General features: G+C 38.6%; 1 protein-coding gene across 1 annotated transcript in view; it reads left to right on the top strand.

The window, feature by feature from the left end:
• LIG6 (DNA LIGASE 6) overlaps positions 1–15,590 on the top strand; it is an 83,665-nt gene that overhangs the window by 18,141 nt on the left and 49,934 nt on the right. Inside the window, exon 8 of the mRNA XM_090013151.1 lies at positions 15,368–15,415. Within this exon, the coding sequence (XP_089869277.1) occupies positions 15,368–15,415 (48 nt within the window). The remainder of the gene's footprint in view (positions 1–15,367; positions 15,416–15,590) is intronic.

The following is a 15,590-nucleotide window of genomic DNA, read 5'->3' as shown; positions in this document are numbered from 1 at the left end:
CACCTTGAAAGGTCGCAACAACGGGGCTGTCGGGGTTGCTTGCTGACAACGGCGATCATCGGGAACCACGACAACCACAACAGAGAGGGGACAGTGACGGTGCTGTTGCCGACAGTTGTAGACGTCAGGTGGCTGGAAGAAACGAGGCCGCCGATGTCACATGGAGAGAGGCTGAGTGGAAGGGGCGTCGACTTTCTCGGCGTCGGGGTTCTGGCGCAGCCGATCGCCAGTCAGGAGGTCGTCGTTGATGTCGCAGGTGGCCGTCGAGAGGTCTGCCGAACTCAGAGAGGGGGAGGCGAAGAGGCTCGGAGGTCGGCAACAACGAGGGACACAAGCGACGAAGGTGGGGGATCATCAGAGCTTGGAGGCTGTCGTCGGCTTCGATTGCCGACGTCCTGCGACACAGGGGACAAAGAGGGGGTTCATCGCGTCGTCGGGGGGTCTGCCGGACTGAGAGAGGAGGCGAACAGGTGGCCGGCGGCGAGTCGCCGACGCTCGGTGGCCGCAGGGAGGAGCGAGACGAGAATGGGCGAGGAGAGAGAAGGGGCGAGGGTTTCTACCCCTCGCTCGAGGTGCCTGCATCTTTTAAAAGACGCAGGTTCTCGAGGCTTCGAGAATTCGGGATCGGGTTAGGCTCGGGTCCGGTTCAGACCTGGATCCGGGCCCGACACAACAGACCAAACCCCGACACGTGTCCGACACATGCAGGGCACTTGTCTGACACGAGTCGGACGCGGTTTTTTTTAACGGGCGTTACAAATGGCCTAACGACCTTCTCCTATAAAAAACGACTGTCGGGGTCCCCGAAACTCATCGCTTCTTCACCTCTGCATTGCATCTTCTTCTCGATCCTTCCTTCCTTCGTCTTCCTCTTAACATTTTTTTTTCTTTTTCTTCTCTCTGATTCTCTTAAGGGAATTCGACAACAGAGCTTCTTCTCTCTTTCGAAGAGATTATTCCAGAACCTCTGCAAACCACGGTAAGTTCTCTCTGCTGTTCTTTTTTTTATCGATCTATGTAAATATGCAATATCAAAAGGAATGAATAGGTTCCAACATTTCTATGTTTTGTAATTTATTCATTCTCGTCGTGTTTATGTTATCAGATTCGATGCTTTTATGTAGTTCTTTTGAATCTGAATCTGATTTTCCTGTTGATTCACGACTTTTATCTATATCTCGATTTGCCCTTTTAAATTTAGATTTCATGTTTGTATGGTGCTCTCTTATTTTGAGGTCAGATTTCTTGTTTTCATGTTGTTTACCACCGTCGCTTCATCTTAATCATTTTCATTCCTCACCCCAATCCAACATCAACATTTCTTGTTGGTATTTTCTATCGGCGCCAATCACGTTAGATCCATGCCGATCGAGCTCTGCCTATCATGCTATGCATTGTATCCTGTAAATGAATCTCAGTTTGTTTTGCATTACTTCTTTCCAACATGAAGCTCAGCATCGATTTCTAGTGTAATCGGTGTTAGAGTTCTGGGTAATATCACCCCCCCCCCCCCCCCCCCCCCCACACACACACACACACACACAATCAGTATGTTACCTGTGGTTATTCTTTGAGTCCATTTGGTGATGATCGGTTTGTGGTGAGCGATTTACTGTAGGCAAGCCAACCACCACAAGCCAATTTGTTGACGATCTGCTCATTATTTCACTGATACTGAAAGGGGAACCTCCTTATCTGTTAATTCAAGTTTGAACTGCTGGAAAATACCAAGAGATTTGTACAAATTACATCCCACTGAAGATCCTGGGTTTGGGAGGGAATCGTTCTAGTGGATCATTGAGTTCAAGAATTGGTGAGCTTGTGAATGTCACAACCTTCAGGGTAGGATCAAATTCGTCAAACGGGAGAGATCCCAAAGGAGATGAGAAATTAAAAAAAAATCCATGGTGGCCTTAACATCCCGTGATAATACAATTTGTGCTGCATTTGTAATGCTGTGGATGTCTTATAAACTCCTGTAAAAGTTTGGCTCTGCCTCTGTCAGATACTTACATCGATCTATTGAAATAATGAGCAGATCATTATCATTTGGGGTGTAAATAATTGCACTATCATAGTTAAGGCTTGATTTGACTCGTGGATTATTCCAAATCGGTTCTTACACGTGACGTTGCTTAATATTTCATGTTGTGTTTGTTGCATAATAAGACTTTTTGGTATAAATGACTTCATTTTGAAGAATTAATTATGTTAAGCATGATCCGTGTTTATGTAAAATTGTTGTCATGAGGCATATTGTTGTGCATATGATTGATTATCTACTATTATTGGATCTTTGATTTGATCGTCTCTCTTTATAAAATCACCTATGTGGAAAATGATTTCCATAAGTGTTTGTTGCCTTCTTATGACATTTATATTGTCCATCACAAACTTTAATTTATGCATTAATTTTCTTGGCCTTGTTATTATTACAGAGATGTTTGTTGGGGTGAGTTATGTGCACCCTCATATTATGTCATTTTAGGTTGTCAACTTGTAGTTTGACTCTAAATGACATGTTATGTGATCTCTGATTATGAGTGTGTGACATCACTCGTTTGTTCTTTGGCTATTGACTTTGTTATGGATGCTCTTAATTATGTATACTTGTGATGGATGTCTAACTTTTTGAAACCCTAGTGTTTCTAGATATATTGAAAAATTAATATTTGTTTTTAATTGTATTTCCATTACAAGCTTTCTTGCCTCAAGTATTTTTCTCCTTTTATGCCTCTTATCTAAGTGTCATTATATGTAGACAAGAAATGTTATTCACACCTTCGTGTGTGTTTTTAGCCCATGGTTGGCTTTGTACTTTTGTTCTAGTCGCTGAACATACTTGATTTTGGGTGTCATTATATATAGACAAGATATGTTTGTTCATACATTTGTGTGTGATTTTTAGCCCATGGTTGTCTGTTGTATTTTTGTTCTAGTCGTTGATACACTCATTTCAAGTATCATTATATGTAGACAAGAGGTGTTTATACACACCTTCGTGTGTGTTTTTGACTCTTTAGTGGCATTATATTTATGTTCTTGTTCTAGTCGCTTATACACTTGATTTGTGGGTTTTGGAGGTCTAATGAGGTGACCGTTTGTAATGGATGAACTATTGTTGAGATTTGCAATATTTCATATTTATGAGAATTTATATTTTGGTTTTGATTTGCATTTTATCGTGTGAGATTTCTTTTTAATTCAGTAATAATTTTTTGATCCTTACTACTTGTTTTTTCCCTTGCATAGAAAATATTTGTCGATAAAAGTTCATATCATTGATAATATATATGCATATTTGAAAATCACTTGATTTTACCTTTTTGGCATTTACACTATAATGGATGTGTATCTTACACATTAAGGGCTTGTGGTGTTTGACCTTCTAGCGGGCTTCTGTACTTTTCAAATATCCCATCCTTCAATGTGTGAGGTTCTCTATTTAAAATAACATTCATTCTTGACTCTGGGGTGAGTGTTTTGGTTTATTCAATCAAGTGTTATACTTGATTGAAGTGTGTTCTTTCAAGTTCATACATGACATTTGTTGACATTGATTTCTTTTCATTCTAAGGAGTGTGAGAAATTATTAAAATCATCTTTTGTTGATAAAATTAATTGTCTCTTCATTATTGATTTATGTGTATTAAATATGCTTTCTTTTCGTGTGTCCTTGTGCACATCTCTTTGTGAGGAATTAGTTCTTGAATGAACATTGTCTCATTGAAGACATTTCTAATGCATGCAGCTTTTCTTAAAGCTCTTTAGGGTTGAGTCAATAAGAAGAGATATTTTTTATGCCTTTGTGCAAATTGAACTCCTTTGTAAGTATTTCTTGTGCCTTTGCGCATATATCTTTCCTTAAGAATATAGTGAGTTTATCATGTGTTTGAGTTTAATCCTCTTAATCTATGTCACATGGGTGCGGGTGCGGGGATTCGGCACTTCCAAAAAACCCGGGTGCATGGGTGCGGCAGGGGCAAAAATGTAATATATATATAAGGGGGTCTTGGGGTTCCCCCCCCCCCCCGGCGCGGGTCCATTTCATAGGGCACCCGCACTCTTCCCACATTCCCCCACCAAACAATAATTCTTTGTCAAAGAATATCTTACTGATGTAATCTCCTCCCCACCCCTACTGCTTTACCTTACTACTATTATTATATTATTCATGTCCCTTAATTTAATAATAACCAATTTTTATTTTTCCTTGTAATACTTTATACATAAAAGGTTAATGTTGGTCTTTCTGTAACTACAGGAGAGGGCTAAGGGCTAAGGCCTAAGGGCTGTTTTGCATGTTTATCAAGTTGTGGAGGCAAAAGCGACCTTACAATGTGCTTGGGATGCCCGTCAATCATGAATGCGCCCTTGGGTCTCGGACCGTTCAAGTCAAATCCCTCATCTGTCCCACCTCCTCCTCGCCAACATAGAGCCCTTCACGGAAGGCCCTCGATTAAATGGTCACGTGAACATGATCGCTATTTTGAAGGGGCTTTCAGTTGCCCATGTGACTGGGGGCCCACACCTCTGCAGAAACCATTATTATAAAACTCCTTGGGGTTTCCCATGCACTTATTAGGGTGTCAGATTTATGTTGACGTATCTGCATTCGATTGAGAAGCTTGATGAAGAGTCGTCTTATGTGGCGCGCAATGATTCAGTTAAGATTTTTTTTTTTAAAATTTCGCAGCCCATTTCATAGGGAAAAATTTAAAAAAATAAATAAAAAATAGACCAAAATGACCCTGGGTGCGTTGACCGCACCTAGGGTCGCGTCGATGCGGGTGCAACACATGTCTGGCCGAATCCCTGTGACACAACTCTTAATGATATTTTCACATAGTGCTCGATTGAAATACGTAGAATATCTTTTATATCATTGTCTTGATGAATCATATGTTTCTCTTGATCAATGTTATGGTCTCTTGGTTCATCTTGTTTGAAATATTCTATTTGATTGAAATGCAAAGATATTTTTTACTTGGAGCTCTTTGGTTTGTTCCACAAGATCTTGAAGATGAGATTAAAGAAGTACCCATGATACATCATGGAAGGTACAACAAAAACAACTACGCCTTCATCCCAAAACAATTGCGGTCCGCAATATGAACAAAAAAAAATTCATTTTGGGTCTTCCACATGAATCATTTTCCTCCAATCATTTCTATCCAATGCCATGACCTCGATGAGGTTCAAAGCATTCATATCCTTTCCTATCATCTCCATCCAAGTCTTCCTAGGCCTACCCCGACCTCTTTTAACTAATATATTTTCCCATTTCTCCAACCTTCTAATTGGAGCATCATTAGGCCTTCGTCGAATATGTCTAAACCACCGTAAACGATTCTCTCGCATCTTATTTTCAATGGGTGCAACACCTACCTTCTTACGTATCTCCTCGTTTCGAATCTTATCTTTTATTGTATTTCCACACATCCATCTAAGCATCCGCATCTCAGCTACACTCATTTTTTGAATATGATGTCTCTTGGCAGCCCAACATTCCGTACCATATAGTAAAGCGGGCCTAATAGTCGTCCTATAAAACTTTCCCTTCAACCACAATGGCATTCTACGATCGCACAACACTCCAGTTGCACTTTTCCATTTCATCCACCCAACCTTTATCCTATGATTTACATCTCCATCAATTTCTCCATACTTTTGAATGATGGATCCCAAATATTTGAAATAATCCTTCACCGGTATTTCTTGCTCACCAAGCTTCACTACACTCCCATCACTACTTCGTTGCTTACTAAACCGACATTCCATATATTCAGTCTTACTCTTACTCAACTTAAAACCTCTAGCTTCCAATGTCTGTCTCCATAATTCTAACTTAGCATTAACCCCAGCTTTAGACTCATCAATCAAAACAATATCATCAGCAAACAACATACACCACGGTACATTTTCTTGAATTGATCTCGTAAGCTCATCCATCACTATCACAAATAGAAAAGGGCTTAAAGCAGATCCTTGATGTAACCCAACCGTTATCGGAAAATTGGTTGTCACCCCTCCACAAGTGCGGACATTGGTTACTACTCTTTCATACATATCTTTAATTATACTAATGTACTTGAGAGAAACATCTTTCTTCATCATTGTCCACCAGAGAACGTCCCTAGGTACTCTATCGTATGCCTTGTCTAAATCAATAAAAACCATATGCAAATCTTTGTTCCTCTCTCTATATCTTTCAATAAGTTGTCTAAGAAGATGTATAGCTTCCATAGTTGATCTTCCAGGCATAAAACCAAATTGATTCTCCGATATCATGACAACCTTCCTCAACCTAGACTCAATCACCCTCTCCCAAAGTTTCATAGTATGACTCATGAGTTTTATACCACGATAGTTTGTGCAATCTTGTATATCACCCTTATTCTTATATAAAGGCACCAAAGTACTCTTCCTCCACTCATTAGGCATCTTATTTGTTCGCCAAATCAAGTTAAAAAGATTTGTCAACCATTCTAAACCTTTCTCTCCCAAGCATTTCCAAGCCTCAATAGGTATACCATCTGTGCCAACTGCCCTTTTTTATTTCATTTTCTTCAAAGCCTCTGCAATTTCTTTCTTTTGAATCTTGCGCATGAAGTCACGATTTATCTCATGAAAAGGAATGGAGAAGTCTCCAAGATCTTGAGCATGACTATCATTAAATAGCTTATCAAAATAATCTTTCCATCTCTCCTTAATCTCCTCATCTTTGACTAAAACCCTTTGCGTTTCATCTTTGATACATCTAACCATACCCAAATCCTTCGATTTCCCATCTCTTATCTTTGCAAGCCTATAAATATCATTCTCGCCTTCTTTGGTATCCAACTTGTCATAAACCTCCTTATATACCTTAGCCCTCGCGTTTTAAACTACTTTTTTAGCTTCCTTCTTTGCTATCATATACTTCTCCAAATTCTCATTATCACGACTCTTACTTAGATTTCTATAACACTCTCTTTTAACCTTAATAGCTAATTTGACATCCTCGTTCCACCATGATGTATCCTTACCTAGTGGTGCACCGCCTTTAGACTCACCCAATACCTCCTTAGCCACTTTTCTCATGCCACCCGCTATCTTATTCCACATTGATTCTGAATCCTCCTCGAGACACCAATCAACTTCCTTAACTACCTGCTCTACAAACATTCCTTGTTTAGCTCCTTTCAGTGCCCACCACTTAATTCTAGGATCTATCCTATGTCTATCCCTTGTGCGGCATTGTCTAATTCTAAGATCTAAAATTAAGACTCTATGTTGTGTAGCTACACTTTCTCCCGGTATAACCTTACAATCGATGCAACAACCCCTATCTCTCTTTCTAAGTAGGAAAAAATCTATCTGACTCGTATTAACCTCACTTTTAAATGTTTCTAGGTGAGACTCCCTCTTCCTAAACCAAGTGTTTGCTAAGATCATATCATAGGACAAACAAAAATCTAAAATCCTTTCTCCACTTTCATTTCTTTCTCCTATATCATAGCCTCCATGGATACTCTCAAATCCATCCCTACTAATGCCTACATGTCCATTAAGGTCACCGCCGATGAAAAGCTTTTCTCCATAAGATATCCCTTGTACTACTCCATCTAAATCTTCCCAAAATTGATGCTTAATGGAATCATCTAAACCTACTTGAGGTGCTAAACACTAATAATATTAATAATATCCGTACTTAATACTAATTTAATAAGTAAAATTCTATCACCCTTCCTACGGACCTCAACTACATTATCTATAAACTGACGACTCATAACAATCCCTACTCCATTCCTATTCCTATTCCTATTTATTTCTGTATACCAAATCTTATATCCCCAAGGTTCTATTACTTTAGCTTTCTCACCTACCCATTTGGTCTCTTGTAGACATAAAATATCAATCTTTCTCCTACACATAACATCTACTAACTCTACCAACTTACTAGTTAAAGACCCTATGTTCCAAGTGGCTAACCTAATTTTTGTTAAAACATATGTAATAATACCATAATACCCGATAGGGGTATTATGGTCATTTCACAAAGTACCCCATAGGGGTACTTATTTTGTTTCTCGTATTTCACTATTTTTTATTTTTCTTTTTAATTTTATTTTTGTATTTTTTGGATACCGAAAAAGGGGCCCCACAATGGAGTCGTTGGGGCCCCCAACGGTCACATATGTGACCGTTGGGGGCTCCCAACTACTCTATTGGGAGCCCCTTTGGTCTCCTCTTCTTATAAATAGGGGGAACCCCCCATGTATGTGGTATTGCTCTTGAGAGCTCCTCTTCAATAATAGTGATATTATTTTTCATGTGTGTAGCCTTTTTATAAGGCCCTTTGTATATCCCTTAGTGGATTTTCTCTCTTGTGCTTGTTGCACTTGTCCGTGTGGGACATAGTGAATGCTTTAGCATTCTTCGTTACTTCCGCTTATTTCATTACATGGTATCAGAGCCATAAGATCTTCTAAAGGTAAAATCTTGTCTCTCTCTACTTCCTTTCTTTCTCACATCTTCCTTGTGTAGCAATGGAAGTCAAGATCGATCTATCATTCAAACTCAATGGAAAAAATTACATGATGTGGGCATCCGCAATGGAGAATAATCTCAAAGGCAAGAAGCTTTGGGGTTATGTAATGGGAACCGTTCCGGAACCCCAACTTAAGCTCACAAAGATGAAAGGAGATCAAGAGAAAGCACTTGAAGGCGATGCTCGTCTCAAGGCCATTGAAGATTATAATCATCAAATGGAAGATTGGGAGAGCAACCATGCAAAAATCCTAGCATGGTTTATGAATAATGTCGAACTTAAGGTATGTGCAAATATTGCAAAATTCCGCCGGGCAAATGAAGTTTGGTTTTTTATGAAGGGTATGTTTACCCAAAAGGATCTTGCAAGAGCTTATTTCTTGCAAGAAAAAGTAAGAACCACAAAACAAGGAGACATGAGCATACAAGATTACTATAGTGCTCTAAATCCTTTGTGGGATGAATTGGCTCTTTTAGAGCCTAAATGGGTATCTATGGAGGATGTGGTTCTAAGACAAAAACAAATGGAACAAGATAGATTGTTTCAATTTTTATTTGGGCTTCGTCCCGAATTTGAACAAGTGAGATCCTCACTTCTCCATAGATCCACGTTTCCTCCCTTAGAAGAAGCTATTGCCGAGATTACTCAAGAAGAGACTAGGCATAGCATGGGTAAAAACATAGAGGAAGTTCTTGCCGTATCTAAACCCGGCAATCATGTTAAAACATACAAACCACCTCATTTTGGTAAGCAAGGGAGTGGTGGAAGAAAAATGATTATATGTCACCATTGTTATGAGCCGGGACATATTAAACCCGTTTGCCTAAAGCTAAATGGAGCATTCAAGCCAAAGGTGGCTTCCGTTGAAGAATCCACCACCAAAGAAGATGACGGCAAGAACGGGGATCTCAAAGATACTCTTGGACAAATCTCCTTGGCTCTTCAACAAATTTTAAAGGTCACTTCTTCCACCTCCGGTGCCGCCATTGCCTCATCATCACCTCCCGATACGTACTCTTGGATTTTAGATTCCGGAGCTTCTTTTCACATGACCCCTCATGAAAATGCATTAACCAATGTGCACACCAATTCAAAAATGTCTTGTGTCTCTACGGCCGATGGAACTTTTCTCAAAATAAGTGGTGTTGGAACTCTTGATTCTAAAAATGTTCAAAATTTCCTTGTTCCAAAAGTTAGAATAGTTCCAAAATTAAATCTTAACCTCTTTTCCGTTTCTCAAATAGCCGACCATGGATGTGAAATATCTTTCTCATCCCAATGGTGCTTTGTGCAGGATCTCCGGTCCGGGAAGCGGATTGGGCAAGGCCATAGGAAGGGAGACCTTTATTTTATGGATAACTTAATGCTTTCCAAATACCTCATTTTGTACTTATGTCCAAGACAAAAATATTGAAACTTGACATAAAAGGCTTGGACATCCACGTTACTCTAAAATGTATCTTTTTCCTTTTGGACACAAGTTTTGTAAAGAAAAAGATATCAATTGCAAAGATTGCATTTTTGGCAAAATGAAGTCTACTCCTTTTCCTATTAGATCCTTTGTGACAACAAGACCTTTTGAATTGGTGCATTCCGATGTTTGGTGGCCATCTCCGGTTCTATCTAAAGGTGGTTATTCATATTATGTTACTTTTATTGATGATTATACTAGATATGTATGGATTTATTTTCTTAACTTTAAATCGGAAGTTTTTAACTTCTTTAAAGAATTCCATGCAAAAATTCAAAATCAATTTCAAAGTCAAATATCCATTCTTAGATCCGATTCGGGTGGAGAGTACTTATCAAATGATTTTCAAGCATATCTAAAACAACATGGCATTTGTCATCAAAAATCTTGCCCAAGAACTCCTCAACAAAACGGTCTAGCGGAAAGAAAACATAGGCATATTTTGGAAACCACTAGATCCTTACTCATTTCTAAAAATATTCCTAAAAATTTTTGGGCCGAAGCCGTGTTAACCTCCACCTATTTAATCAATAGGATGCCATCTTCAAAATTGAATAATATCTCTCATTATGAAAAACTTTTTAATACGACACCCGACTACAATCGTCTTCGGATTTTTGGGTGTAAATGCTTTGTTCTTTTACATAAAAGAGATAAATTGTCACCTAAAGCAATAGAATGTGTATTTTTAGGATATGGTGAAAATAAAAAAAGCTATAGATGCTTTGATCATAAAAACAATAAGTTATTTGTCTCAAAAAATGTAACCTTTTTAGAAGATGAAAATGGATTTGACATATTGGAAAAATCAAATGAAATTGATTATATGTTTATCAATGATCTTTTAGAAGATTCAAATGATGACTCTTTGAGTCATCCGGAAATTTTAGAAAATACTCATGATTCTCGTGATGATGATGTATCACCAACTAATGGTGACAATCTCCAAGTATACACTCCGCGTGAGGAAGCCCAACCTATTAGTGCTTTAGAAAAATTCTTGCGGCTTATTGAACCCCTAGAAGAAACCTCCCTTAGGCGTTCTTCTAGAGAATCAATTCCACCTAATAGGTTTGTCTCATATGAAACTCTTTCACCTAAATATAGAGCTTGTCTAATAGCCTTGCATTCTTACTATGAACCCTCCCATTATAATCAAGCAAAAAGTATACCTCATTGGGTTGAAGCAATGAAAGTTGAACTAGATGCTTTAAATAAAGCTAAAACTTGGGAAATAGTTCACCTTCCTCCAAATAAGAAAGCTATAGGATGTCGATGGGTCTACAAAGTCAAAACAAAAAGTGATGGTTCCCTAGAGCTCTATAAAGCTAGATTAGTTGCTAAGGGATACTCACAAGAATATGGCATCGATTATGAGGAGACTTTTGCTCCCGTGGCTCGCATCACAAGCGTTAGAACTTTAATTGCGGTAGCATCATCTAAGAAATGACCTATATTCCAATTAGATGTTAAAAATGCCTTTCTTAATGGTCAGTTGAATGAAGAAGTATATATGGACCCTCCGCCGGGAATCAGTGTTAACCAAGGTCAAACCCTTCGGTTATTAAAAGCCTTATATGGTCTTAAACAAGCCCCTAAGGCTTGGTATGATAGATTTAGTGCTATCATGTTACAATTGGGATTTCGCTCATGTTATACTGACACTGCTCTTTTTGTTAAATGTTAAAAATGCAGGTAATAGTATCATCATCCTTCTGCTTTATGTTGATGATATGATCATCACTGGCAATGATGAAAGCGGTATTCTTAAAGTTAAAAATATGTTAAAACATAATTTTGATATGTCTGATCTGGGTTTTCTCAGGTACTTTCTTGGTATAGAAGTTGCATACTCTCCTCGAGGGTATATACTGTCACAGATGAAGCTTGCTGCCGACATATGTTCCAAATCTGGGATTTCAGATGATAAAAAGGTGGAGACTCCCGAGGTTATCAATGCTAAACTACGACTGGAGGATGGAGTTCTGCTGGACGATCCTACGCCCTACAGGCAACTCATAGGCTCCCTCACCTATCTGACTATCACCAGGCCCGATATTGCTCATGCTGTGCACTCTGCAAGCCAATTTCAGCATGCTCCTACATCTGTGCATATGAGTGCTGTGCTTCGGATCATTCGATATATTAAAAATACTTTGACTAAAGGGCTATTCCTATCCTCAATCTCTTCCTTAGATTTACTAGCTTATACTGATGCTGACTGGTGAGGAAACCCAAATGATCGAATCTCAACTACTGGCTTTTGTGTGTTCCTAGGAGATTCGCTAATTGCTTGGAGGTGCAAGAAACAGCAGAAAGTCTCATTGTCTTCTACTGAAGCAGAATACAGGGCTATGACAACCACTACAATGGAGCTGGTGTGGCTTCGAAGTCTTCTTCAAGATATGGGAGTCGAAATTACCGGGGCTTCGAAGCTTTGTTGCGACAACAAAAGTGCTATCTACATTGCCAGCAACCACACTTTCCATGAGAGGACGAAACATATTGAAATGGACTGTCATTATGTACGTGATGAATATCTTCGTGGGACAGTAACACTGCCATATGTCACTTCAGAATATCAACTTGCCGATTTCTTCACCAAAGCCCTGCCTGCTCCTCGCTTCTTGTTCCTCCTTGGCAAACTTTCGGTCATTCCCCCGTAAAGTTTGAGGGGGGGGGTGTTAAAACATATGTAATAATACCATAATACCCGATAGGGGTATTATGGTCATTTCACAAAGTACCCCGTAGGGGTACTTATTTTGTTTCTCGTATTTCACTATTTTTTATTTTTCTTTTTAATTTTATTTTTGTATTTTTTGGATACCGAAAAAGGGGCCCCACATATGTGACCGTTGGGGCCCCCAACGGTCACATATGTGACCGTTGGGGGCTCTCAACGACTCTATTGGGAGCCCCTTTGGTCTCCTCTTCTTATAAATAGGGGGAACCCCCCATGTATGTGGTATTGCTCTTGAGAGCTCCTCTTCAATAATAGTGATATTATTTTTCATGTGTGTAGCCTTTTTATAAGGCCCTTTGTATATCCCTTAGTGGATTTTCTCTCTTGTGCTTGTTGCACTTGTCCGTGTGGGACATAGTGAATGCTTTAGCATTCTTGGTTACTTCCGCTTATTTCATTACAATTTTATGGTCTTGGACTAACCTCTTTACCCCCACCCGTCCAACAAAGTGAGGGAACCCTTGCCTATTTGACACCACACCCGGGCGCCGGTGTGACGCGTCGCTTCTGGGCGACGACCTAGCAACCCTTGCCCATTTATCACTGCCTCCGGGCCTAGAGAGTACAACGCGTCGCTCAGTAGGGAACGCCCCAACGAAATTCTCATATTGGTTCATTTTCATAGGGTATGACTAAGTTTTTATGCTGGCTGTCACATGCCTACCGCAACTCTCCTCCTTTATCCGGGCTTGGGACCGGCAGTGTATAACTAAACAGTTATATACAGGCAGAGTTGAAGGCTGACATTTGCAAAATTCCTTAATGTGTTATAAAGATGATGACTTCCATTGAAGACTCTTGAAGACTTGGAATCCTTTCTTTGTATCGTCAAACTTTCCGTCCTCCCCTCGTAAAGTTTGGGGTGGTGGTGTTAAAATATATGTACTCACACACACACACACACACACATATATATATATATATATATATATATATATATATATAAACTCCTGATAGGGGTATTTTTTTTATTTCACATAGTTGTTTTAGAAACAACTATTTTCATTAAATAAGATATTTTTATCTATTTAATTTTTATCTTTTTTATTTTTTAATTTGCTTTTTTATCTAAGCATTGGGGGTCCCACATGTAGTCGTTAGACCCCCAACGATCATAAATATGATCGTTGGGGGCTCCAACGACCATATGTGGGAGCCCTCAATGGCTCCCACTTCTTCTTCTTTTTTGTATAAATAGGGGGTTCCCTCCCTCCTGTATTTTATGGATTTTCAAGCCCTCATTTAATAAAGTTCATATTTTTTATGTGTTGCCTCTTTGAAGGTTTCTTGTGTTGTCCCTTAGTGGACTATTTATATATTCCCCATTGTGGGTTTGTGTTTGTCCATTCATTGGACTGTATGAATGCATTAAGCATTCTTGTTATACTTTTCCGCATACTTTCTAACACAAATGTGATAGTTGGAGCCATTGAGTTTAAATCCAAGAGAGAAATGAGACTCTTTTTCACCCATTAGAGAGGAAAGATGAAAGAAGAAATACGTACCACAATAAGACTTATAAGTCTTACTTGTTGAAAGACCCTTCTAAAATATTGAAGGAAGTGAAGCCCTCACTCCAATCTCTAAGAATCCAAAGGCACGATTTTCGAGGGACCCAAAAAGCGAAGAAACATACGATCTCCAATCTTTAACAAAGCTCTGATACCATGTAAAAATGTCTTAAAAAAGAATAATACGCATATAAGCAGTAATTTCTCACAAGAGATGTGCACAAATGCACTCAAAGAATACTTGAACATATATGCATAAAAGCATAGAGCAATACAAACATGCACAATGGCACTAAATGTCACAATATATTAGAAAAGAGGAAGAGCTTGAGCTCACAATCTTGAAGAAATACTAGGGGAAGTCCCCTATTTATACACCACAGGAGGAGCCACCTAGGGGGCTCGCAAAGGAGTTGTTGGGAGCCCCCAACGACTCTTTGGGGAGCATTCCCTAGGTGGCACAAACCACAAAAAAAGAAAAAGAAAAGAAAAGAAAAGAAAAGAAAAAAAAGAAAAATAAAAGAATAAAAAACTACAAACATATTTCAAATGGAATTTGTGTAAAATAGGAAATTACAGAAATACCCTTTTCGGGTTATTATGAGTAAAAGATATATATATATATATATATATAGATATGTATATATATATATATATATAGATATGTATACATATATACATTGTATATATGAATATATATACGTACATGTAACGAGATTGAGGATTACATTTTAACAAGCTTGTCCTGTTGCTAGCTATGATCATCAATTACTATCAGCTGTATGAAATTTATTGTCCTAGGAGAATTCTCCTTCGATAATAAATTCCTTTGGAAAGGCTCCACTGTCAGTGCCTTGAGTGCCAGTCTAATAATATTACTTCGGAAGCTTCACCTTCTCTCTTCCGTGCATTGGTGTGTCCTAAAAATTTATGCTGGGATGCCTTGCCAATACATATTGTTTTACTTGCTTATGTTTATAAGACTTCTTAAAATGCATCTTGCTTATCTAAGGAAGTTGGTATCTTTTTTACATAAGTAGGCCATAGACTGTGATATTATATATCTATAGTTTGGTGTTGAACAGGCTGATTTTGTTTATTCCCAGTGTGTATCTGTAGCGGTTGTTGAGGCGTACAGCATACTCCCCAATCTGGTATTTATTGTGTATACTTTTTTTAAAGCTTGTTCAACACTCAGCATACATTTATGTTTACTTGCATACACTTATATTTACTATTTTACTCTTTGTTATGGTAACTTCCTCTATGCAGAGCAGGACATGTTCTGATCTTTTTTGGCATTGAAGTTGTGCATCTTTAACAGATTCA

The sequence above is a fragment of the Nuphar pumila genome, chromosome 7 (assembly GCF_984573655.1).
Source record: "Nuphar pumila chromosome 7, dmNupPumi1.hap1.1, whole genome shotgun sequence".
Lineage (NCBI taxonomy): Eukaryota > Viridiplantae > Streptophyta > Magnoliopsida > Nymphaeales > Nymphaeaceae > Nuphar > Nuphar pumila.
This window is presented reverse-complemented; position numbering and strand designations above follow the sequence as displayed.